The sequence below is a fragment of the Metarhizium acridum genome (genome assembly GCF_019434415.1).
Source record: "Metarhizium acridum strain ARSEF 324 chromosome Unknown scaffold_1, whole genome shotgun sequence".
Classification (NCBI taxonomy): domain Eukaryota; kingdom Fungi; phylum Ascomycota; class Sordariomycetes; order Hypocreales; family Clavicipitaceae; genus Metarhizium; species Metarhizium acridum.
Window position 1 is genome coordinate 6,622,230 of NW_027094015.1, and position 24,933 is coordinate 6,647,162.

The 24,933-nt window shown below is 45.4% G+C and overlaps 8 protein-coding genes across 8 annotated transcripts; 5 read left to right on the forward strand and 3 right to left on the reverse strand.

Annotated features, from left to right (window-relative positions):
* Positions 1-445: 445 nt before the first annotated feature.
* On the reverse strand, positions 446-1,117 carry J3458_002094 (uncharacterized protein; the record flags this gene model as incomplete). The annotated part of the gene is made up of 1 exon (XM_066117111.1): positions 446-1,117. The coding sequence occupies one exon, from the start codon at positions 1,115-1,117 to the stop codon at positions 446-448; it is 672 nt and encodes a 223-aa protein (XP_065978999.1).
* A 252-nt stretch (positions 1,118-1,369) lies between these two features.
* Positions 1,370-1,702, reverse strand: J3458_002095 (uncharacterized protein; the record flags this gene model as incomplete). The annotated part of the gene is made up of 1 exon (XM_066117112.1): positions 1,370-1,702. The coding sequence occupies one exon, from the start codon at positions 1,700-1,702 to the stop codon at positions 1,370-1,372; it is 333 nt and encodes a 110-aa protein (XP_065979000.1).
* Positions 1,703-2,631: 929 nt separating this feature from the next.
* Positions 2,632-4,069, forward strand: J3458_002096 (uncharacterized protein; the record flags this gene model as incomplete). The annotated part of the gene is made up of 2 exons (XM_066117113.1): positions 2,632-3,279; positions 3,377-4,069. The coding sequence occupies 2 exons, from the start codon at positions 2,632-2,634 to the stop codon at positions 4,067-4,069; spliced, it is 1,341 nt and encodes a 446-aa protein (XP_065979001.1).
* Positions 4,070-4,592: 523 nt separating this feature from the next.
* BMS1_1 (Glycoside hydrolase 2 (Mannanase, beta-galactosidase)) lies at positions 4,593-8,370 on the forward strand. Its single transcript, XM_007817713.2, has 3 exons — positions 4,593-4,681; positions 4,755-4,825; positions 4,888-8,370. The coding sequence occupies exons 1-3, from the start codon at positions 4,621-4,623 to the stop codon at positions 8,212-8,214; spliced, it is 3,459 nt and encodes a 1,152-aa protein (XP_007815904.2). The 5' UTR covers positions 4,593-4,620; the 3' UTR covers positions 8,215-8,370.
* Positions 8,371-9,258: 888 nt separating this feature from the next.
* J3458_002098 (uncharacterized protein) lies at positions 9,259-10,884 on the forward strand (the record flags this gene model as incomplete). The annotated part of the gene is made up of 5 exons (XM_066117114.1): positions 9,259-9,434; positions 9,492-9,831; positions 9,895-10,238; positions 10,308-10,627; positions 10,682-10,884. 5 exons carry the CDS (start codon positions 9,259-9,261, stop codon positions 10,882-10,884), a joined length of 1,383 nt encoding a protein of 460 aa, XP_065979002.1.
* A 759-nt stretch (positions 10,885-11,643) lies between these two features.
* J3458_002099 (uncharacterized protein) lies at positions 11,644-12,006 on the forward strand (the record flags this gene model as incomplete). Its single annotated transcript, XM_066117115.1, has 1 exon — positions 11,644-12,006. The coding sequence occupies one exon, from the start codon at positions 11,644-11,646 to the stop codon at positions 12,004-12,006; it is 363 nt and encodes a 120-aa protein (XP_065979003.1).
* A 629-nt stretch (positions 12,007-12,635) lies between these two features.
* Positions 12,636-13,052, forward strand: J3458_002100 (uncharacterized protein; the record flags this gene model as incomplete). Its single annotated transcript, XM_007817711.1, has 1 exon — positions 12,636-13,052. The coding sequence occupies one exon, from the start codon at positions 12,636-12,638 to the stop codon at positions 13,050-13,052; it is 417 nt and encodes a 138-aa protein (XP_007815902.1).
* A 559-nt stretch (positions 13,053-13,611) lies between these two features.
* J3458_002101 (uncharacterized protein) lies at positions 13,612-14,232 on the reverse strand. Its single transcript, XM_066117116.1, has 2 exons — positions 13,793-14,232; positions 13,612-13,736 (listed from the first exon to the last, which is right to left on the reverse strand). The coding sequence occupies exons 1-2, from the start codon at positions 14,117-14,119 to the stop codon at positions 13,623-13,625; spliced, it is 441 nt and encodes a 146-aa protein (XP_065979004.1). The 5' UTR covers positions 14,120-14,232; the 3' UTR covers positions 13,612-13,622.
* Positions 14,233-24,933: the final 10,701 nt, after the last annotated feature.

The following is a 24,933-nucleotide window of genomic DNA, read 5'->3' on the forward strand; positions in this document are numbered from 1 at the left end:
CCAACTCACCATCATACTTTTTTTTGTCCCTTTCCACAGTTCCATCACGACGTATCCACGTATGCAACGCTAACAAAACAAGCCGAGTGGTCTCATCAAGGTTTATTACGCCCGGCGAACCAGGGACCGTGCCATCTCCCCCCCCCCCATGTCCTGACGGGAGCGGCAAACTGAAACCCTCAAGCTAAAACTACACGTCTACACCGTCCGACTTTGTACGTAATGAGGCTCCGCAACTGTTTGATTCTGACGCCGGCGCCATCGATACACGGCCTCGTGTTGGGTCTGGTGGACTGACTCTTGTACATGGGGGGGATTGCACGGTCAAATAGAATTGGGGGGGCGACATGTATGCTCCTCGAAATATTTTCAAGTGTGGTCCTTTTTCTCAGGACCAGCCTTGGGTTTCCGGTCGTGGCATGTAAAATATTGGTTTTTTCTTTTTTTAGGTCCGGGTCGGGGTCGACCACAAAGCGCCATCGGGTGGCGCATGTTGCACCACGATGCACGGCAATGGTACGATCTTGGGTGTGATTCTTTGACGGCTGCATGGCAAAATCATTGGTACCATGGCCACGCAGAAGGATGCTGGGCTGATGGTTTGGCCACGAGTTGACGTCTCCCGAACTGACTTGTCGTGCAATGAGTTCTCCTGGAACATTGGTGCGAGAGCGTGTTGGAGCGTTTGGAACGTGTCGGATACCGAGAGCATGCCTCGGCCGTGGGCCAAGGGCCGGGCGGCGGTACGTTGCAACAAATCACCTTTTCGTTGCGACATTGAACGCAATATGGCTGATGTCGCCTCATTGTGCCATTGCTGCGCCTTGTAAACGGGAGGCGAAAACTTTAGGTGGCCGGTTGGCTTCGGAGTAGTAGTAACCTGGACGGCCGGAGACTCGGGTGCTTGGATATCGCTGGCCAACTCGGGCACATGCTGGAGTGCTTGAGTGCTTGGGCACTTCAGATGCTGCGCAGGCATATCATTGACTGCGCGTCCGTGGCAGACTGAAGGCTTTGAGTCGAAGCGTCGCATCATCACCACCACCAGGCACCAGCCGTCAGCCTGGAAAACTTGGGCCAACACGCAGCCCAAGACTTTGCCTGTTGCATGGCACATCTCACTGTAAACCTTTTCGGTTTCATCATGGGATTGTTATTTGGCAGCTTTTTTTTCTTCAAGTGCCGTCAGTGCCATTGAAGTCATGCGCTTACTACAATCCTCCTCGTCAAGTTGCCAGTTCTGGCAACCGACCATCAAGGTCAATATCCCATGCCATGTGAGCGGTTCTTTTGAAAGTATCTTGAGGAGATCTGCTCGAAATTGCCGTGCTATTGCACCCACTTCACCGAGGGGGGAAAGGGCTCGCTATCAAATAACAACAGCCACATGCTCATCCACAAATTGAGTAATGACGCTAGTTGGAAAGACGGTGGCTCCCACGCCCGGGCCGAAGACGAGAACAATGGCATAGACGGCCTTGATGATGCCCGTGGCGGACGTGAAGCCGCCGACCACGTCAATCCGGGAAAGCGTCTCCTTGCGGGAGAGAGAGGCCGACTTCACGCGCGGAGGCGGGCTGTGGAACGAGAAGGCGGCGGCAAGGCAATAAACATGATTCACGACGCCCACGTAGCGCCAGTGAGCATTGGAAGCAATCAACTGCCCCCACAAGACGGAGGGGCACCAGGGCAAAATGGTCATGATGAGAGCCGCGATGTAGACGCCGCGTTGCGATGGGGACGCTAATGGACACTCCGGCACCCGGGGCCCAGGCGTTTTCCCCGCATTATCATGAGATGAATAAAGGGACCATGACGGGGGCAAGCAATATATCTGGAAATGGGACCCATCTCCGGCGTGCGGAAATCATACAAATCACTTGATTGGGTACGCCACGATTCTCCTCACCCGCATTCCCGCAGATAATGTGCATTGGCAGCTTTTGCCTTTGGAAATGCAAAACACCAAAGCGAATGGGTCAATGACCGAAGGCCTCGGCACGGAGCCTCGAATACAAAGCCGTCATTGGCATGGATAACGTCAATGTGTTGCGTTTTCCCAATTTGAGAGAATCAATACGAGTGTCCAGTGCGGACTGAAACTCGCTGGAGGAGCACAAAGACTCAACGTCACGCTTTTGATGAGACTTTGTCAGAAGCGAGATTGTATCCACCATGACAAAGACGGGTCTGATTCGTTCGATATCGGAGGTAGCAGAACTGGCAATTGGTAGTGGAAAGACAAGGTTTGGTGTCTATAGTTGTCTCGGGTATATTGATTGGATGTTTTAGAACAATGGCTATCAAATACTCACTTGTATTGTATGGTGTAAATACACGAGAGCAAAAGCAATTTGAGCAGCAACACATGGCTACCGAGCAGGAATACTGGCTTGCCATGCACCCGCCCGGTGCTTTCGTCGTTGTATTTCACTAATTTTACTAATTGAGTAATGATGACATTGCATTGTTGACGCCTGGCTGTTTTCCCACGATGGCCAAGTGGCCTTATGCTAAGTGTGGAGACGAAGCGACCAACATCAAATTGATGCATCGACCTACTCCGTATAGCTTTTTTTTTTTCTTCTTCTTAAATCAAGCCCTCATCCAAGCTTGAGTCCTCAGTCGACAATGGCACACCAAGCGCACAACATTCCGTGGCAAGCCTTGACCAGTCATCTCAAGCCCGTCTTCCGCAGGTACGACGGTGCCGATGGAGACAAGATGTCGAATTTTTATGTCTGCTACAAGCCTCAGCAGGGCAAGCAGCTCACCTACTTTGTCACTGCATTCGCCCAAAACATCGAGCATCACACTCAATGCGAGCGTAGCAAGCACCCAGAGATGTACTCGGCGCCCGCCCGGCGCGACCTGATACTAACCGACGCGGTGGCGAAGAAGCTCGCCCCAACCGTGCTGCGCTTGCGACAACGATCTCTTGCGGATTCTGACGGGAGGGACAGATACACTGGTCAGCCCTTTGACCAATCCATGTCGAACGATGCCACCCGGCTTTTCTGCCGTCACAAGGATGGCCAACTGGGCTTCGGATGTGGGTGCGTTATTCCTTACTGCGAGCGGCAGGCCGCTGCCTTTCTTCGAGAATACGTGCCAAACCCATGTTTCCAATTCTTCCAGCAGAACGCAGAGGCGTTTTACAACCTTGAAATTCTGAAGCTCTTGTTATTATACGGCGAAATGGATCCGATCCTACGCATTTGCGCTCATCCCGAAGTCGACTACGAAAATTGGCATCACGTAGGGCCATGTTACGATGAGGTAAATGATATCCAACGCCTCAGTCAAAACTCTGCTAGCCTGGTTTATAATGAGGGAGGGAGAAGGGAAAGAAGACAAAAAACACTAACAAAGGCAGTTCCCCGATGTGGGTTGGGACCGTATTTACATAAACGCAATAGACGCCTACCTGTGTCTAAACATATGTTACTGCTTCCCTGAGATATGGGAACCGGCGTCTGGTCGAACGTCGAGGCAGGACTACCGCAACACATACATGTACCAACGCGTCATGGCGAACTGCACGTCATTCAGAGCCACCTCGGAGGTTCCAGCATTGCCTCACCGGCAGTTCTTTGGCGTTTCCAACGACGAGACGTACCGCCAACGAAGAGGGGACGTTTTATGGCAGCGATGCAAACCCGGCCATGGGGTACTGCCATGGAAGGAATTCCTGGCAGAGGAGAGATTGACACCGGATCCTGTTGTCGAGTCCTCCGCCATCAACTATGCGTGCAAGATATTAATGGACAAGAGGCTCCCGGCAGAGCTGGTATCGAGCATCTTGGACTACGTGGACAGTCCCACGCAGAACAGACTCGAGAAGCCTCTTGACCCGTTCCATCCGGTCAATGGTCACCAGTTGCGCCGCTATTTGACATATTGCTGGCAGCTCATAATTCGTTGCGGCATGCTGGCGGGCGCACTGGGCATGAACTTGGACTGGAAGGCAATAGTCTCTGAACGCCTGGTTGAGCTTGTCTCGAGAGGTGACGGGAAATGGTGCACATATAGAATTGACTCTGGAGGTGGTTATTGGGAGTTTTTGTAACGAGTTAGATTCGGGATATGGGGTCATGGGATATAGTATACACTTGTCCCCGTATACAAAACACTGAAGCTATCAAATCATGAGAATCATAGACAGAGGAGGGAACCGAGCAGGACGAACGGGATCAAGTCGATAGAAGACGGCCGTCTGCAATACTGCAGTTCATACCGGCCCATCCTTAAAATCGTAGTGAGGTTAATCGCGAAATGGAATTGAATTTAAGTGTCCAACAAGACTGTCCATAGTGTCGACTTGCTTTGTCACAAGAACAGGAGTCTAGGCAGAAAAAGATGGTCGGCTCGCTTTAGGGTAGGCGTAGGACAAAATGGTGGTCGTGGGTGGGGCCGACCAACCAGTTGATGTCTTTGGCGCCTCCAAACCTTCAAAAGTTCAAACTTGCTTGCTCCCCACCTGCCCACCTGAACTGTCTGCTGATAGGCTTATCGATAAGCCAGAAATATTCATGGCCGGCAGAAAATTTCCCACGCCGAATGGGCAAATTCTTGGCCATGGGAGTCTAGCACTGCGCATGGTGTTGAGGAATAGCAACCATGGAGCAACAAGTGCACAAGCCGCATCGCAAGTCCAAGGAGAAGAAGAAGCACACGGGAGGTGAGGCTAACGTTTTCTCCAGTTTTGAATTTTGTGCGATTGGAATTAAACTTGATTACTGACCGAGGCGCAGACCATAATCCCAAAGCCTTCGCCTTCTCCAACCCAGGAAAACTGCAAAGAAGTGCAGCTAGATCTCAGGATGTACGATTTTTTTTTGTACTCCCAACCTTGAAGCGAAAGACTTCTGACGTTGCATCCTACAGATTAAAGAGAAGCGCCTTCATGTACCGCTCGTCGACCGACTTCCCGATGAGGCTCCGCCTCGTCTCGTGGCCATCGTCGGCCCTCCTGGCGTTGGCAAGACTACGCTTCTAAAATCAATGGTTCGACGTTATGCAAAGGAGACTTTGTCAGACCCCCAGGGGCCCATAACCGTCGTTACCTCGAAAAAACAGAGACTGACCTTCATCGAATGCCCTAACCAGATGGAAGCCATGGTCGACATCGCAAAGGTGGCAGACATTGTGCTGCTCATGATTGACGGCAATTATGGCTTCGAAATGGAGACAATGGAGTTCCTAAACGTCCTTGCCGCCACAGGTATGCCTGGAAACGTCTTTGGTATCCTCACACATCTGGATCTTTTCCGCAAGCCACAGGCCTTGAAGGAGGCCAAGAAGAGGTTAAAACGCAGACTTTGGACCGAGTTGTATCAAGGCGCTCATCTGTTTTATCTGTCTGGCGTCATGAATGGCCGATATCCCGATCGCGAGATTCACAACCTGTCACGATTCGTGTCCGTCATGAAGAATCCCCGACCCCTTGTATGGCGCAACAACCACCCGTACTCCATCATCGACAGTTTCCGTGACATTACGCATCCGACAAAGATTGAAGAGGACCCCAACTGCGACCGATCGATTGTTCTGTCTGGGTATTTGCGAGGAACAAACTTTGCGGCACAGGGACAACGAATACACGTTGCCGGGCTTGGTGACTTTACAGTAGCCAGTATGGAGGTCTTGCCAGACCCCTGCCCGACACCTTCTATGGAACAGGCGCTGGCCAAAATAACGGGAAAGACCGGCAGACGGCGGCTGGACGAGAAAGAAAAGAAGCTGCATGCCCCCATGTCAGACCGGAGTGGCTTGAAGATTGATGGCGATGCTATCTGGATCACTAGAGAAAAAGGCTTCAGCTTCGACAAGGATGCAGAAGGCGTTGAGCGGGGCGAAGGCGAGGAGATGATTGTTGGTCTTCAAGCGGAGCGACGGTTGCTGGGTCAAATGGAAGATGGCGTTCAGTTGTTCTCTGGCGGTGAGAAACTGAAGGAAGTTGCCGAGGAGGAAGATACCGGCCGAAAAACACAACGGCGTGCTAGAATAGCCGAAAGAAGTGAATCAGACGTTGAGGATGAGGGCATGGACGACGATGACGAGGAAGAAGATGAGGGCTTCGTCAGTGGGAGTGGTGATGAGGACTCTGACGCTGAGGTAGAGTTCAGCGAAAGTAAAATGGGCAAAATGTTCCGCAAGGATGCCGACAAATCCAAGGGAGAGGATGATGTTGCGTTTGCCGATAGCGACTCAGATCTCGGGTCAATATCTGGAGACGACCTGGGCATGGATGATGAGGATGAGGATTTCGATTCTGATGAAGAAGCCGCCGCCATGCGCTGGAAGGACGACTTGGCGGATCGAGCTCGCAAGATGCATGGAAAGAGACGGACGTACCATACCGGCGACCTGGCAAGATACATGTACGACGACTCAATGACCCCCGAAGAGGCTTTGAAGCGATGGAGAGGTGAAGGCGATGAACCCGAAGAGGAGAACATTGAGGACTCAGACGACGATGATTTCTTCAAGAAGTCCTCACAGGAAAAGGAGGACTCGACTGAGGATCGCTCAATACCTGACTACGACTACGATGACCTGGCGGCCAAATGGGCAGAGCAAGATAACATCGAGGCCTTGCGCAGGAGATTTACCACCTCTGGCCTCGGGGGAGACGATGACGAGGAAGAAGGCGATGTTGGCGGCGACGACGACGACTTTGGTGGCTTTGGGGATGACGATGATGAAGGCGACGGTGTTTTCGAGGATCTGGAAGCTGAGCCTGCTGAAAAGGAACAAGAGACAGCAGAGGATATCGCCGCCGAGCGCGAAAGGAACGCCAAGCGTAAAGAAGAGCTCAAACAACGTTTTGAAGAGGAGGACAGAGAAGGCTTCCTCAACGACAAAGCCAATGCTCGGAGAGAAGGCGGTGACATTCAAGAGTACGGTGAAGACGATTGGTACGATGCTCAAAAGGCCATGATCCAGAAACAGCTCGACATCAATAAGGAGGAGTTCGAGACTCTGGACGAACGACAACGCGCAGCCGTTGAGGGCTACCGCGCCGGCAAATATGCCAAGATTGTACTTGAGAAGGTCCCTGCTGAGTTCGTTACCAAGTTCAACGCTCGTCTGCCCATTGTGGTGGGTGGCCTCACTGCGACCGAAGATAGATGGGGCTTTGTGCAAGTCCGAATCAAGCGTCACCGGTGGCACAAGAAAATTCTCAAGACCAACGACCCCCTTATCGTCTCCCTTGGCTGGAGACGTTTTCAAACGATGCCCATCTACAGCACCACCGACTCGCGAACCCGAAACCGCATGCTCAAATACACCCCCGAGCACATGCACTGCTTCGGCACCATGTACGCTCCTCTAATCGCCCCCAACACCGGCTTCGTCTGCTTCAACTCCTTCTCCCCCTCCAACGCAGGTTTCCGCATTGCCGCCACGGGAACAGTCCTGAGCGTGGACGAGTCCACTGAAATCGTCAAGAAGCTCAAACTCACCGGCGTCCCCTACAAGATCTTCAAGAATACTGCCTTCATCAAAGACATGTTCAACTCTGCTCTCGAAATAGCCAAGTTTGAAGGCGCATCCATCAAAACCGTCTCGGGCGTCCGCGGCCAAATCAAGCGCGCCTTGTCCAAGCCAGAGGGCCACTTCCGAGCCACCTTTGAGGACAAGATCCTCCTCAGCGACATTGTCTTCCTCCGCGCATGGTATCCCATCAAGCCGCACCGCTTCTACAACCCTGCGACCAATCTCATCGGCTGGCAGCCCATGCGTCTCACCGGAGAAGTCCGTCGCGACGAAGGCGTAGCCACCCCACAGCTGAAAAACAGCCAGTATCGCAAGATTGAGCGTGAAACGCGACACTTTAATCCCCTGAGGGTGCCTCGCGCCCTGGCCGCTGACTTGCCTTACAAGTCGCAAATCACAACCACCAAGAAGCAAAAACGGGATACTTATATGCAGAAACGAGCGGTTGTGCTGCCCAAAAACTCGGAGGAGAAGAAGGCCCGCGCCATTATGCAGCAGCTCCTTACTATCAGAAACGACGCGGCTGCCAAGAGGCGTGCCAAGAAGGCAGAGAACCACGCGGCGTTCAAGAAGAAGCTTGCCGACAACGAGGAGAAGAAGGAGGCCAGAGAGAAGAGGGAGACCAAGGAGTTTTGGAGGAAGAATGGGCGGAAGAGAGGGGCAGAGGATGGTGGCAGTGGTGGTGGTGGTGGTGGTAAGAGGCGGAGGTAACTGTTTCTATTAAAAAGACTGGGGGGAATTATGATTGGCCACCTTGTGTAAATAGTGCATAGTGTTTTGGTGACGGCTTATAAAACAGTCACGGCGTAAACTAATAGCCACCTTTTTTTTTTTTTTAACTGCTACAGAATCTTGCTCGAATGCCTCTGCACGGAGCCATACAGTCGCCGTGTATTCCACTAGAACAACAGCGGTCTGCCACCGCTCAGCCGTTTCAACCACATTGAGAAGAAACGGGGGTTGCCAACCTCTCCAGCAAACACGCAATATACGACCGTTCCAAACAAGACAGATACCCCGTCAGCGAATAAATGGACGAGCCACTGAAAACGAGGACATGCCAAAAGGCAAAAAAAAATACAACTTTGGGCTCCAAGGAGACAAAAGACAAAAAGTGTAAAACATACAACACCAGGTATTCGCTGGTCGTCACCGATCCAGCTACTAATCCGGCACTCGCTAGGTTATCCAACGGAGTTCGAGACGGATACCGCGTACGAAATTTGAACTCCCCCGAGGTTTACCCGTGACGGTCGCCTTGACCCACTTTTCCCGTCCCCTCCGTTTCTCCATCTCGTCACCGTTTTCCCTCCTCTCTGCCCGGCCTCAGCATCTTCCCCTCCGACACCGAAGCGCCGTGCTTCTCACACACCCTTCTGTTGCCTGTTTTCGACCCTGGGCCTCGCAGATTCATCACATTTGTGCACTTGCTTTGCTACGCGCCGGACGCCCCTTTTCTTCTTTCCCATCGACAATGAGCTTTTCCAGATTGGGCTGCCCATACATGCGTAGTCTGCCACACCCAGGTAGTCATGGAGCCCATCCCGCCGGTGTTGGGCAGCCCGACCATGGACATCGCGCCTTGTGATATCTGCGCGTTGTGGCCTGGTTTAATCCTGGTTATGGTCAGATAGTAAAAGAAGGGCTGCCCCCCCCTCCGCGGTAAAAGGGGGCGATTTGAACTTTGTGCTTTCCCACGACCTCAATATCCCGCCATTCTGCGTATCACCACCAACTCCCGTCTGGATTGCCATAATGCCTCCAAATGCGGAGGCTTCCCTTCGATTTAACCGTCCAAGTGTGCGCCAATTCAACAAAGCAGCAGCTAAAGCTGCAGTGCAAAAGTACCAGGACAAGCCACTTATTGAGAGTTGTCGCCTAGATGCAAAAACGAGACAACGTCGTGAGAGGATATGGAAGAACTGGGAAGAGTAAGACTTCATATGATTGTTGACCCTAAGTCGAAAAGCTAACTCCAAGTCTTAAAGATTTGCGGCCTGCGCCGACGTTGACCCAGAGGCCAGCTGGATTGAGCTCTGCTTGGGCGAACCAGACGTTCAAGCTGTTTTCCAAGCTTTCCTGCGACAGTATTGGGAGGAGTCCGTCACTTTGCGACCGTGCCTTGGTCCTAAGGAATATGAGAAGGTCCATACGATTGATTGTGCGTCCACAATAGAAGATGTGTGGTGTATGCTGGTCAATCATGCTGGTGACCGGATTATGAAGCCGAAAAGGCTCCAAGATCGCAAGAACGCTGGGGTCTGGTCGTTAAAGTATGCGTCAAGGAAGACTCCGTCGACCTGTGGCCCTACTTATGAGATAGCCCGCGTGCGTTTCTAGACCCCTCTCTTGCTTGCGATTGACTTTTCTAACCATTGAAGGTGTGCGCAGTGGATTCCCCAGTTCGGAGCAGATATGGGGTTAAATTTAGGGCAGACTTTTCAGAAAGAAGCTGCCACTAAAGACGACATTTTGACAATTCTTTCCACTATATGGGAGAAAGCTGATGACCTTAGGTGTTCGCCGGATGATAGACTCTCTTTCGGCATGTATGTCGTCGAGATGGGCCTTGGTGGTTGGCGACCAGGCGCGCTGGAACTGAAGAAATACAACCATGTCAAGCTTGCGTGGGTTAGAGACCCGGTTGACCCGTCTGTGACGCGAACCATTTGCTGGTCTACGATTGACCATAACAAGCTACAAAAGATTAGGATCGAGCGAGAACAGCGTTCTAGGTACTCCCGCATATGATCTAACCTGCTATTTCCACAAAACGGACAAAACCTAACTGATATGCAATACAGCTTATGCTATGCGGTTACTGTGATCCCAAGCCTGATCCTATGCTTAACCACGATGTTCACGATCCGAGCAATAAAGGACGATGCCTTTGAAGCTGGTTTTACGTCATGCGATGAGGTCCTCAACCCGACAACACTTGAGGATGGCGTCAATTTTGTCGAACTACGCTGGAAAGAAGAGTTTATGGCTGATGACAAGCATATTATGCCCATGAATTATCGTAGGTTTCTTGACCTTTGGAATGAGGTGCGTGAGGTGGCGGGATGCCGTTCTGGCCTTCGTCCCTACTCTATCCGTGTTGGGGCTGTGGGGAGATTGGATGGTAAGCTGTCCCTTAACCGAAACATCTTACCGCCTGTAACTAATTATCTACCAGGATGTCTTCAACCGGCACTTTGTAACTTTATAGTATCACACTCTACAGAGGTTTATGAACGAAGTTATCAGCTAGTAAGACTACAAGCAAACCTGGCGAACATCGCTTTCGGCGACAAGGCAAGGCACGATGCTGCTCTGTGGGAAGCTATCTCGAACACCTTCCATAATAGGGACCCAGACGCACCTACTCGCCTATCTTAAAACGAAATTGACCAGTTTGAATCTCGCAGAGACATCACAGAGCTCCGCAAGGAGTTAAGATGCATTACGGCCTAGGAAGGGTCATCAAGTCAAGAAGCAAAGAAGGTTTCAGCGCGAATCAGATACATCATAAACTGCCTTGAGAAGTTAGCAGTCCGGGAGAAGCGTCAGAAGTACTTTAAAGAAGCAGATAAGTTACGAGCAACAAACCAAACTACGGCGCATCTAAGAGAAGAGGTGCAAAACTTAAAGCGGAAGAGGTTTGGGAATAGCAGCGCCCACGCCGCCAAGCTAGCCCATCTTTTGATTGACCCTAACGCCACTAGTGGTCTTGCTAACCGCCTCGTCGGGTATATAAGCGGAATACACACGCATCAAGAGGTTACTGAGAGCGATGACGCTGTGGACAGACCGAGGCAGGCAGCGCGATGTCTGTTTGGTTGTGGAGCCTTCTTTAACATATCAGCACTCATAAGGCACGTTCGCAAGTTCCACATGCACATCTTTAAGACACGGTTCGTGTGTCCTAAGTGCAAGCGATTAAAATTTAAAGACACGGTGATTGAAGCGAGTCCTAGCGCCTAGAGTAGCCACGTTTAAAGGGTCCACGGCAAAGTCCATGCCCCAAACTTGGAATCTCTACCAGACGCCCTCTGTCTCTTATGCGACTAATAATACAAACAGAGAGGATTCACTCGTCACTTGAAAATTCACAGTAAGCTGTTCGATGAGCCATTCCGCTATCCAGCTTACCTGCAAATGGGCAGGGAGGCTAACATCGCAGACGAAGGAGGCTGGATCATTCATGTAGCGGAGGTTCATGGAGGCAGCAAGATTCTTGGAGCTGTACTAGTCAACAAAACATCATGTCTTAACACAAAAATCGCACCAATAGCTATGGACTTCGCGGAAGCTCAACACCAAAAAGAACTCGAGAAGAGACGAGAAGCGCTCAGGAAGAGGAAGGAAGCCAATGCATTAGGGCCGCGCCCCCACCCATACAAACGCACGAAACTAGCCTTCACCCAGTCATACGCACGATACAGCGATGACTCTGAGTACAAAGACCCATCTCCTGATCCTCATGCAGATGAGGAGTTTTGGGTTGATGGAAGGGAGTAGTCAGCCTGGCCTGTTTCAAGCCGACTAAACTCGTGACTTCAGACGGTTGGCGATTATAAAAGGAGCCATCCCCTCCTCTAGGACTCACAGAAACTTCATCCTTCCTTCATCTTCACTCGAATCTCGCAGCTTATGGTTCTGAGCCATCTTTCAACCACTTTGCTTTCGCTCTACCCGTCACCAAACGGTTACTCTCACTTTGGCTTTGCCTGCCAACAATTATACCCTCTGCCCGTACTTCATATCCCTGTGCTTCAACTCGGCATCATTCCACGATGGGTAGGATGATGGATCGAGTCATTTTGAACAGCCACAAGACATATCGCTGGCCCTCTTCCACTCGCCCGCACTCTCGTACTCGCTACCCCTCCCCCACTCACTTGCCCTCTCCTACGCATCGCCGTCCGTTCCTAAACGCTGGTGGCTTAAAGAGAACCTCCCCTGTATCGAATGCTTCATCGTCAACCACGAAAGCAGGGTACAACGACTCTGTGGTCTACAATGACCCAGACGGCCAAAGTGAGACCGTTGGCAACGTGTCTTGAGATGGTCTTGGAGACTCTAGCGTGGAGTTTATTGATCTAAGATCAAGAACCGCTAGCCCAAGCTGTGAGCCAGTCGAGGCCACAATGGGCGTGGCGGACAATGTAGCGACTGCTGCGATTGCCCACCCAATCGATCGAAATGACCCAGAGGGCCAAAGTGAGACCGTTGGCAACGTGTCTCGGGATGACCTTGAAGACTCTAACTTGGAGTTTGTTGATCCAAGATCAGGAACCGTTGGCCCAAGCCGTGAGCCAGTCGACGCCGCTATGGGTGTGGCGGACGATGTAGCGACTGCTTTAAGTGCCCGCCCAGCCGGTCGGAGGCTGCGAAAGACAAGGTCAATGGGTACTAGCGCTGGCCACAAAAATCGTGTCGAGAAAAGGTACGCCACAAAGGATGCGGCAGACGATGCATTAACTACTGCGATTGCCCGCCTAATCGGTCGGAGACAGCGAAAGGAAACGCCGATTGATACTGGCGCAGTCCCAGATGGTGTCTAGGGCAAGTGCGCTTCGCCCGGAGAAGAAGAGGTTTTCGCATTCTCACGTTTGGGGGCAGTGCGAGAAGGAAAGAGGGGACTCCTGGAGTTTAAGATCCATTGGAAACCAACCTGGGGGACTCTTGATAGCCTTCGGGGAACCAAGGCGATATTAGAGGCCCAGGATCTCACGATGGAGACGTTTGACCGTGACAGGTGGTTTGGCGAGTGGAAAGAGCTTAAGCATCTTATTGTAGAGACAGAGGATTCAGATCATTACTAGTTAGTGTCAATACATCAGCTTACGTGCTATATGCTGTTAGCTTATTGTCGTTTTGGTGGTGGTTGGAAAAATATTGCAAGAACTTAACTATCCATAGCAAATCATGGGTATCGGGGAAGGCTCGCTTGTCTTTCCTAATAAGTCTTATTCTGGTGGTTTGCAACATCTATAGCTTTGCAATGGCGCATTCTCATATTATCAATTAAACGATCATTATCGCGTATTTTGGTCTACAGGCGTACAGTAACTTTGCCGCTTAAACTTCCCAAGTAGAACGAGAAAAAAAAAAAGGTTAAATTGCCTAATTAGCTAGTTACGCTTTACAGAATTACTCGATTCAAATTCCCCAACTTCAGTGACGGCTTCCTCGTCGTGCTGACGGCTTCGCATCTTGTCAATGCGCTCAGGGCCCTGCAAAGGCTTCTGACATGTCGGAGTCAGCGTAGTGTCATCGGCAAGCGTACGTTGATAAAACTTACCAGGTGTTTCCAAGCAAAAAGCTCAGAAGACAATTTCTGTATCTGCTTGTCGGCATTGTACTTCTCGGTACTCCTAAGGTATTGTAAATACTGATTCTCCGATTGTAGTTTGTAATTGTCTCTGGTAAGGTCTGAGATCTGCTTCTCGTAACCTCTGATAGACCGCAGATGCAAGATCTCTGAGCTAAGCATGTTGCGCTCCTGTTGAGGCGTGAGGTGTGATGTGACGCCACAGTTTGGAGGCTCATTGTGACACAAATAACGCTCTCTGGGCTCCATATTGAACAGTATCCCAATCTTGCAAGGAGACAGACAGCAGCTTTTCATGCGAGTGGAATCACTCTATTTATAATTGTAAATGACGGCCAAGACGCTGGCGCGGAGACGGCGTTGTGGTGGCCATGAATTCCGATGATGGCGCTAAACAGACTGGAAGAAGTTGGACAACATTGGATATTGATGGTGGCGGGGCATGCATGGATGACATCCTGATGTGGAGGTCCGTGTAATCTTCAATCCAGGCACCGCTCCGGACCGTGTGGCTCCACACCGGCTCACTTGTGGCCATCACCTCCGCGTTTATTTTCGGCAACCTGGAAAGTTCGCAGCAAACCTACTGCCAGATTAGGCAGAGGTGCGAGGCATCTAACGTCCGCCACACCAAGATTAGGGAAAATGGTAAATCAAGAAGGGGAATAATGCACTTAAGCGCCAAAGTCCTCGCAAAAGAGAAAAGAGAAAACAACAGCTAAGGGTAAGGGTACGCAATTTGCAAACTAATAAGTGCAGGAGGCACCTGAGTTAGGATTCCCCAATTGGAAGACATAGACAAGACCAACAACAGCTGAAGTTGGTCCAGTGTAACGATAGTCTCCCAAAAGCGGAGTCCTATCCGACCCAGCCCCACTAGCCAACGTTCTAGCCTCTTCTTTTCTAGGTTAACGTGCTAGGGACTACTCACTTGCTTATAACGCATACTATATTTGTGTTTCTCTTATAATATAACCAGGAAAATGCAAATATATTATTATAAATCATCTAACTATAAAGCCTACGACTATAGGGTAGCACTACGGAAGTTGTTAAACACCTTCCCGGTTCTAGCTAAAGCGCTAAGTTACTATTTCTAGCTACTTACAGATAGACTAATAGAACTCTAAAATGCTTTAGTTCTAAGCTTATCTGGTTCTATTAAGTTTAACGCTACTAGGTTACTTAAGCGCTAAAGCCTATTTAGGGGAAGATCCATGCTATAGGAGGTAAATGTTATCCGGGAGTTGTAATAGTAAGTTTCTATCGTATCCTAGACTAAGAAAATGCGACTATTAAACTTAGTCTAGGATATTCCATTAATGTTTTCACGTCTCTCTAAAAGCCAGATATCAAGTACGGCTTAATGTAAAGTCCGGATAAGAGGGCGGTATAGGTCTTTATACTCAAGTAAAAACGATATGAAATCCCTTAGTAACCGGGTAACAGGCCCTTAACGCCTAGCTTAGTGGAACGTGAATCCTTAATGTTTATACTTCTTTATATTAAGGTGCGAGTTTATGTACTTCTAGCCTAGCTAGAGCCTTTATAAGCATGATTTCTTCTCTTTAAACAGACTATAATACATGTGTTTAGCATACTATCCACTAATAAAACACTAGATATAGCTTGCGTAAAAGTCTTTAAGAAAGCTTATATAGCTATTAATGCCAGAGTAAAAAGCGCTAGTAATAAGCTTAACTCGCTAAGTGCCAAAGCTGGTTTGTATATAGCCGTAGAGAACATTAATAGCTTCCTCTACGCTATCCCTTTTATGTCTAAGTTAGACGCTTAGCTTAGAAGGAGTAGTGTCTAACTTTAGGTCCTTTAAGTTAGAAACCTTAAGAGAGTTAGTTGTAAGTGCGTTATCCCCGGTCTTCTTCTTAACTGCCTCTAAAGCCTTATATAACTCCACTTCAAGTAAGTTTTTCGCTGTAGCTAGATTAATGCGCTCGGCCCATAAATCTAGACACTTGAGAACTTTAGGAGAGACTAGGGCGGTTTCGGGTTAATAAAGTGCTCTGTGTGCATTAATCTCCCACGAGACTCCACAAACGTCTAATGCATTAACTATATCTAATATTAACTCCTTGTATCTAGGAACAAAAAAAGTCTATATAGCGTTGTTTATTATTAATGTAAGGAGAAAGAATCGTAAGGCACGCGGACCTGTAATAATACAGCTGGTATTAAATATAGCAGATAAGAGTGTTAATAGGTACCGGAATATTAGCGATAAGTACGTGACGGGATTAGCTCGCGACTCGTAACACTGCTTTAGTATTAAGCTATAGCTAAAAGACTTTCTTAAGATAAACGCATTACCTAGGTTAAGATCTTTAATAACCTTTTAAAGAGCTGCAGATTTTTCCGCGAAAGACATCTTAAGGGAAGACAAAGAGAAATAAAGTAAGAGGTAGGTGTTTTATTATAAACTAGTGTGTTAAGTATAGGGTAATTATATTGTAATTAAATGGTATTACACTACATTAATATAGTGTTAATTCTTATATATTTATATTCTTAAATTAAAAAAAAAACCCCCCCTATATTAAAGAAAATATAGCTTGTATAAATCCCATAGCCGCTTCTCTGGTTCTAAATCTAGCTATATAGACACAGAGCAGTTAACGCTTTTAGGGAACTCGTGGGTCTGGTTAGACTAGGCGGCATCGTAGTACTAGACTAGACTCTACTAACTTTAAATCTAGGCGCTAGACCTGTCTTTTTCTCCTACTACCACAGCCCCATATAAAAGCTATTAAACGTAAATAGAGTGTTAAGTCGCTAGAGAAATAAGGCTAGGCAATTATAGCGCACTAAACACATATATAAGCTACTAATAATAACAGATTAGTTGTAAAAGCGGTAAATAATACTAGTAACTATAAAGCCTCCCGCCTACTAGCATTAAACTAACATCTAACACATTCCTTTTAATTACTAGTACCATGTAATTCTAAGGTTATAGGCACCTTAGCGCTACTAGAACCACATCTAGTAAGGTTCCTAATACCCCGCTCCTACTAGTACTCTTCTTTACTAAGGTACCAGCACTCATGTGAGTCCTAGTAACCCAATAACTAAAGGTACTAGTATAGTTTCCCAAGGAAGATCTACGATACTAGTAACTTTATGTTAGTGGATACTAGCAGCGCGGTTAAACGCGAGAGGGGTAATAAATTAATGTTAGTTACCAGCATTATATCCCCACTACACCATTCGCTACTACCACTACTTTTATCGTACGAGGACATTAACAAGTATAAATAGCGAGAATTTAGGCAAATTAACATATCATTATTCCTTCCCGTGTTACTACCCGATAAGTATCTAATAGCTTAACTAACTCGTTTCACGGTAAGAAGATTCCCTGCAATACCCATATAATAACCGAGAACTTAGTGGATAATATGGTGGTCTCTAACTTTGCCTCCGCCTTCGCCGAGAGCTATCAGTCCAGCGGTTTTTAGTTTAGCGCGGAGGCCGCTAGTAACGAGATAACTTAAACCGGTTTAAACTACTTAATAGTTTAGTAGATGTGGCATTCATATGAGGAGATTCCTTTCTTCTTACAGTTTAGTAACGGTATAAGCGCACGCAAAGGCAAATGAAAGCTTAATAAGAGTTATAGTGGTAATGTAGATTGTCGATTATTTAAGTTAGTATTAGATTATAGAGGACTTTAACTATAATACTATAAACTGTGGTATTATACCTCTTTATATAGATGAGAATTGCACAAATTTAGGGAGGGCTTGCAAACCATTTTAGTAAAATTTCATAGTTAGCTTAAGTGGGCGCTTATAGCCTTATCTTACGTGCCGCTAAGGTCACACCTATACATTAAAATTATACCACATAAGAGGCAATAGTGCCTCTTTCTCCTCACTTAAATTTATTACTATTAAATATAATTTACACGTTTCACAATGCTAGTTGCGCCGCTCACCTTTCGCTAACTGCTTACCTAGCTTAGGTATAGCGACTTAGGTTAGCCGCAAGTAACAGTCTTCGTATATAATATATTGGTCTTTTTAAGGGCTATTAACCCCCGGAACTCGTCTTACTCCTTAGGCTATAATGCTAGACTTAAGGCGCATTCCACCTTTGCGTTCCATTTCCTTGTTAAACTTAGACGCGGATATATATACTAGCCGGATGCTAGACATTATAGTCTGGTATACGTCTCGGATCACCGGAAGTAAGTTGTACATTGTATTCACTAAGAGTTACCTTGATTCTAACGTTATAAGAATCTAGACACTTATTATGCACCTGTTTCTTAGCTTTGCTGCGGAAATATAGCAATGGAAGCAGGTGCCCTCCGGTCGAAGCCGCGACTCTAAACCCGAGCCACGCGTTAACAGTCTTCTAATAGCCTATAACGCTAAGAACGTAGTCTAAAATAGCCTAGTTATTAACTATATAACAAATACATACTACATTAGCAGTTTTAAGTTTACCTATAGCGTTAAAGAAGAGCATAATAGATATATGAGCTGCAGAACATGGGAGCCAGCGTATAAGCTTAAGATTACCACTCTTTTAGACCTGAAAAATAAAGTGCTAGGTGTAAAAGACGCTTATAGTCTTAGGCTTTCTATTACTAGACCTGGTTTTAGCACTAGGGGAGTCGCCTTCAAAGAGGCCAAGTTTAAGAGACTTATAGTTAAGCTTAATAATTAGGTCTATTAACTTTTAGTCAACCGAAAATTAGTATAACTAAACTTTAACGTACATATCCAGATAGTAATACTTAGGGAGTGCAAGTAACACTCGGTCTTGTCAGGGTAGGAGATTACTAATAGCTAGTAACATTCCCTGCTACATTACACTTCTACAGGTAACCTAGTTTCCCTGGGGGGCATTATGCTAAACAAGGTTAAGATCATCTCAGCTCTCCACTCTAAGCTCCCATTTTATAAATGTGAAGATTCCGCTACCTTTACTCTTTACTGTCAGGCTAAATCACGCATGTTTAACACAGCCTTTATGGGACACGTGAACGCAAGTCTAGCGTTACATAGCGTTAGCATTTAACGCTAGCGCGCTCCTCTTACTTACTATTAGAGCCTATATAGTGCGGACCGTCCCGTTAGTAACTAACTAGACTATAAAAACCCCGAAATGCTACGCGATATGTTCTTTATTATTAGTAATAATGCCTGCATGCAATAAAATAGGCTAAATGAATAACATATTCGTATCCTTTCGGAGAGTTAGCCGCTATTACTTAGGTCTAAGGCACATGTAACGTGCAAATAATAGTAGTGGAACTTTTGCAATTTCTATTAGGTTATTAGTTCTTTCCATTTCTCAGCAGATAACTATTATTACATTTACCCCTCCCACCCGTTCCCTAGCTACATAAGTTCAGCGCTTTTTATTCGGCGTTTAGGAATCTTCCTCTAACTTTCGTTTTTAGCCCCTTATCCTATTACTATTATTCATTCCGTTCTAAAACATCAGCGATACTCCGCTTATTAGCCAGACTGGTAGTGGTAATAGTAGTAGGGCTAGGTCTAGCAGCTCTTATTATAACTCTAACAGGCGAGTTGTTACGTCCACAAACAGGTTAGCTTGGCTAGCTACCAGAATAAAGGAGTGCTTAAATCAAGGAAAAGGGTCCAGATATAGGATAATTCCATGGCACTTATCCCCTCTAAGGTACAGGTCGGTGTGAATGGACAAGAACGGCGCAGGATAAGTTAACGATGTTATGTAAGGGAAGAAAGTTAAAGACACCCAAGGCATAACATTACTGTCTACAACCCGTGGCTCTACTTCTTTAGTCCGGTTCAAGGATAGTAAGGGGTACTACAGGCTAATTCCACCATCTTTATTAATTAATAAATCTAATACTTTAATACCGCGGTACAGCTAGTCTTTGCACTCTAAGGTAACATAGACCCTAGGCTGTCTACGGTTAAAGGAATCGACGACTTTACAGGTGATTAGTGCTATTTTAAGATGTTTAGTGGTTTTAAACGGGGGGTAATCTTGTCTAGTCTTTCTCCGGGTGTAATGTAAACTATATTACCACTTAATAACTAAACCGGGTCTTAACATTAACTTCTTAACCTTAGTGCCGCCTATTACTAGTATTCCTGCCGAGACTACTAAAATAAGAAGGCCAGCTATTAATCACCTTATCGCTTATGCCTCCTAGTTATAACGCCAGTTAAACTCCAATCTTGCTTTTCATTTCTATTTAAGTGTATTGCGGATAGTATAGGGTGTAAGAATTAAGGGGTAGAGCGAGTAACCTTAACTAGACATGGGATGAACACACATAAGAGGTAGGCGCTAGCGCGCGTTTATAGTTAGCTGGCTAAATTCGGTATCGTATTCTGTCTTTAATGAGAGTAACTATCCCTAATATATCTACAGCGTAGTTTTAGGTATAAACGAATCCCTCGCACATCCTATTCTATCCTCTACAGCTTCTTCTATCAAAGTTGCCTCCCGGGTCGCCTCCACTATAATCTCTTAGTAGCCCTAAAACGCAGAACATATTGTTTTAATGACTTCTGCTAACCCTTCATCTTATTTTTTAATGTACTATTTATATGCAAATACCTGTTATCGCAGGGCAATGTTTTTATTGTCTCCGTCACGAATAGATTAGCATAAAGCTGCATTTTACTCCTGTAGCTTTGTTATCTGCCGCCGTAGTTCGCTAAGGGAGAATTACTTCTTACAAGGCTCCTTTAAGAGGATTAGAGGGCGAGAAACTATAAGCCGATCTATGCTATTTTCGATTCTAGCTTTCTCGGGCAATAGGGGTAACTTTTTTGTAGTGTAGTTAGGCATGTTAAAAGGAGTAGCCTTAGGGGCGATAAACGAGCAGGGTACGTGGCAGTAAATATAGTATAATTTAAGGTCTTAAATAATTTTGTCTAGAATTACATGTAACTAAGTACTTTATATAAAGTACATAACTTTAAATTTTAATGTTCATATAAATGCAGCCACTATCACTTTACCCTATATCCTTCCCCTAGTTCGCTCTTCGCTTAGCTCTAATACTATTTTACGAACCAGATATTAATCTTAGCTTTTAACGTCTCCCTCTACCTCTCAGCTAAATATATGTGGTAGGAGTGTCTTAGTAAAGTCTTAAAGGTGTTACTTAAGGTTATTAACTACCTTTAGCATGCCTTTAATAACTGCTAGGCGAGTAAGCACGTCTTCTATATAGACCCCCAGCTAATCTATTGTCTTGTTTCCTGTAGCGATGGATTGCTCTAAAATAGCAATGCGTGAGTTTATAGCCATTAAACTCCTATACACTTCGTAAGAAAACAATTAGATTCAGAATATTACACTAAAGACCTACTATCTTAGGTCCTCGTTAATAGTAAATCCAGCTGGAAAAAAAGACTAGTTATAGGTTAGTATAGCATTAGGTTAAAAAGGTGCATTAAGCATTAAGTTAGCACTAAGCCTAAATAGCGGTGCCTCTAGGTTAAGTGAGCTTTACACACGGTTATTTAACTCGCTAGACGTAGTTAGCAGCGAATTTATACGAATAATAGACGAGTCGTTCCCTAAACGCCGCACGATAGAGTTAGACGACCTAGTAGTCTGTAATAGCTAAGAAGCGTTTATTAACATATTAAAGGAGAAGTATACTATAGTATAGTAAAGAATTAAGGTACACGAATAGGGATAAAGTGAAGGCGACAGCGGAATCCTAACGAAGGGCGCAATTAAATAAAACTTTCTGTGCTTAAGTTTTGTGATTAGCTGCCAACTAAATTTAAGAAAGGCTTAAAGTATAATGTGCTACTATTTTAAATCTATCCTAAAGATAAAGGTCCGCCTTAAAGGTATAAAACGGCCTTAATACACTCCATAGCCTCGCGTTTACATTAATAGCACTAATAAAACCTTAATATTAGCTAATAGTAAAAACATGTATTACACTAAGTTTTTCTGTATTCTAGCTTACGCGCTTGGACCTGCTACAGTAATTCATAGCATATGCTTAGCCTTACTAAACACCACTCTTAAGGCCAAGCGAGATGTCTTATTCGTAGTGTTAATACTTACTAGGATTCTTAAGGTATACGCCTACTAATTGCTCTTCACAGCATTAACGCTTCTTAATTTATAAGATATCAAGCTATTATAAACTTTAGTGATTTAACCTTCCTCCCCCTACGCTTTAACTTCTCTACCACATAATGTAATGGCTAGCTAATTACGGCCTTTACTATCCTCGCAGAAGTTCCTAATAGGGACGTGAACATCCTTTAGTAGGTGTAATCCAAAATCATTAATGTTACCGGCTAATAGTAGGAGGCAATACGCTAGGCTCCCCCTAAACTATTATTATAGCAGCATATTAAATAGGATATCCGACTATAACATGCAGCTTAACGCTAAGGCACAAGTTAGATATATCGTAGAGCAACTTAAAACGACCGATTTAATGGTTACCACAATAATGTTAAGTTAAACACTTACTAAGACTATAGTGTTCGTGTTTACGGTAATAACGACTAAGTTTCCCATTTCACAGAGAATAATGCCCACGACAACTAGCAACCTAATTTAAGACAACTTCGGGGAAGGGACGCCGCTAGTCACACGCACGGATAAGGATCCGATAGAGAGAGATACAATAACAACAACCGCTCGAATTCCAACTAGTAATTCCGTCCAAGTGGAGACGACTCCGTCTAGTGTGGCCGATGGAAGCGCTGTTATAACCACCCCCCCTAGTAGGCGCGATAACCGATAAAGTCTTTAACAGTTCCGCTACTAAAGTGACCACACCTCTAGCTAGCTCTATAGTAGTAACGTTTTTAACCACTACAATGCTACGGACGGTTACTATTAGTTGCGTAGCAGGGAAGGTCTAAGAAGAAGGCTACAAAGCACAGCTTATGTATATTAGAATCCTATAGGAGTTGCCTCCCACCGCTACTCGTTTAGCTGTAACGAGAAAATATTCTTTTATTTCTACCTTATCGTACTACTATATCTATTTTTAAAGCATTTAACCATGTCCACTTAAAGCCTTCCCTCACTTCGTCCTGCTAGCTTTAACCAGAGTATGCCTATAGAGTCAAGTGATCCTCGCTAAGATGCCTCGTCTTTCATTAAGCTTAGCCTCGAGCGAGGGAACGCGGCGGCGGGATCATATCAAGCTATCCATGCCCTTTAGAATTAAGACGTGAAAGAAGTTACTTTACGCATATACCGTGTTAAGTCGTCCCTTCGTGCATCTTAGGAAGAGGTAAGAAGATATTATAATTAACGCGAAGAGGCTATACACAAACTATAAGCTAAAGTGTATATGCTAGAAGAAAAGGTCTATTTATTACAGAGCGAGCTGTAAGATTAGTAGCGTAAGCATCTTAACCTTAATTAGAATCTACGAACTAAATTGCATTATAATCGGGAGTTATTCCATTAAATAATAGAAGAGATTCAAGTCCTCCAAGATAACCAGGTAGTATCTCTATCTCTTTCTTAGTTCCATTTAATTAATTACATAGCTAGAGTCCGGTTCTATCTAAAACTATTAACGGGTCGGACGAATCTACCAATAGCTTGGGTCTAGTAACCCCGAAAGCAATAACTAGCTAGGACTTCAAGAAGTCAAATGGGTGCTCTACGCTATAAGCAACTTAACACTATCTATTAATTTATTTCTTCTTAGGAAAGTTATCTAGACTTAGAATAACGGGAATAGGATATATAATAGCTTACAGAAAATAAGAAATTATTCACACGTTTATAGTGTAATAATACGTACTATTTCGTCCTATAAAGGTAGTATAAAGTCGCTTATATATTGCTAGATCTTATTATTTCTTCTATTCCTCACGCAGAGGTAAATGTCTACATTAAAATCGGCGTGCAAATCATATGCCTTCTTTAAGAAGTTACGCCTCTGCTTAGAGAATCAATTTAATATATTCTTTTACACTCGTCGCATATCTTAAGTGGTAACGGGCTAGCGAGCTACTACTAGACTACAAGTAATATAATCGCTATATATACGAGCGAGGTCTTTCCCTATAAAGGGTTTAAACTTAATAAAACAGCTAAATAAGTGAGTTAAGTAGCTAGGCACCTTCTATTAACATGGAAAACTTACTATATACATGCCATAATAACAATCTTTAAGTGAACACCTATTAATAGTTAGTAGGGTTACGTTATAGCTTCTTTATTCTCTAGCTATTTTAACATTAATATACTCTCCCTATTAGAGCAGTCTCAAAAAAAACATAGCGCTTATATGCATATGCTTTTTTAGACTTTATGTCCTACCGCGCGCTTAGCTAATGTAAGAGAAAGCGGTTAGGATAGAATAGTAATAGCTTACACCTAATACCGTAATAAGATAATATATTAATAATAAAAGTAGTTTAGAGTCTAGTATACTTATTTGTAAGCGTTTACATTAATACTAGTACTACTAATAGTTATAGTTACTATTAGTAGTAATACGAAACGGGGGCGCGCTTTAACGCAGGGTAGCAGCCTTCTCTAAAGCGCATAGCTAGTTACTGCTACAAACACCATAGAATATTAGCCGTAATTAACTTTAAAAGATATATTAGGTTAAATTTAGAAATATTCTATAGCTAAAGCTATATTATTATAGCTTACCAGCGTTAGTTAGCGGACTTAACGCAGGAACCCGCACTTTCAACCTGGGTTTGCTGGTGCCTAGACACCTTATCACGCACTAGCTAACAGGGTAATACATGAGGTCTCTGTTAAGAGCTAGAGGACTGTGAGAACTTGGCATAACTAGGAAAGTATTGCTTTACAGGTATAAACTCATATTAATCCAGCTACTAAACATGTAGTATGGAAGTTACGTGTTAACTCGCAACGCGTGTAAAGATCTTAATTGTTTATTATAGAGTATATTAAAGATAAGTTAATTCTATGGAGTAAAGCCACCTTACTTTAAGTTAAAAATTGCTTCTTCTTACTCTATACTAGAAGGGGAAAGGCTATTATCGCTAGGGATATATGGAATTTAATATTTATCCTCCTAGAGAGCATTTTCGTAAGGCTATAGGTGTTACCTTAATATTTCCGGAATTACTTGGTTTAAATTTTGCGAGCTCCCAGCT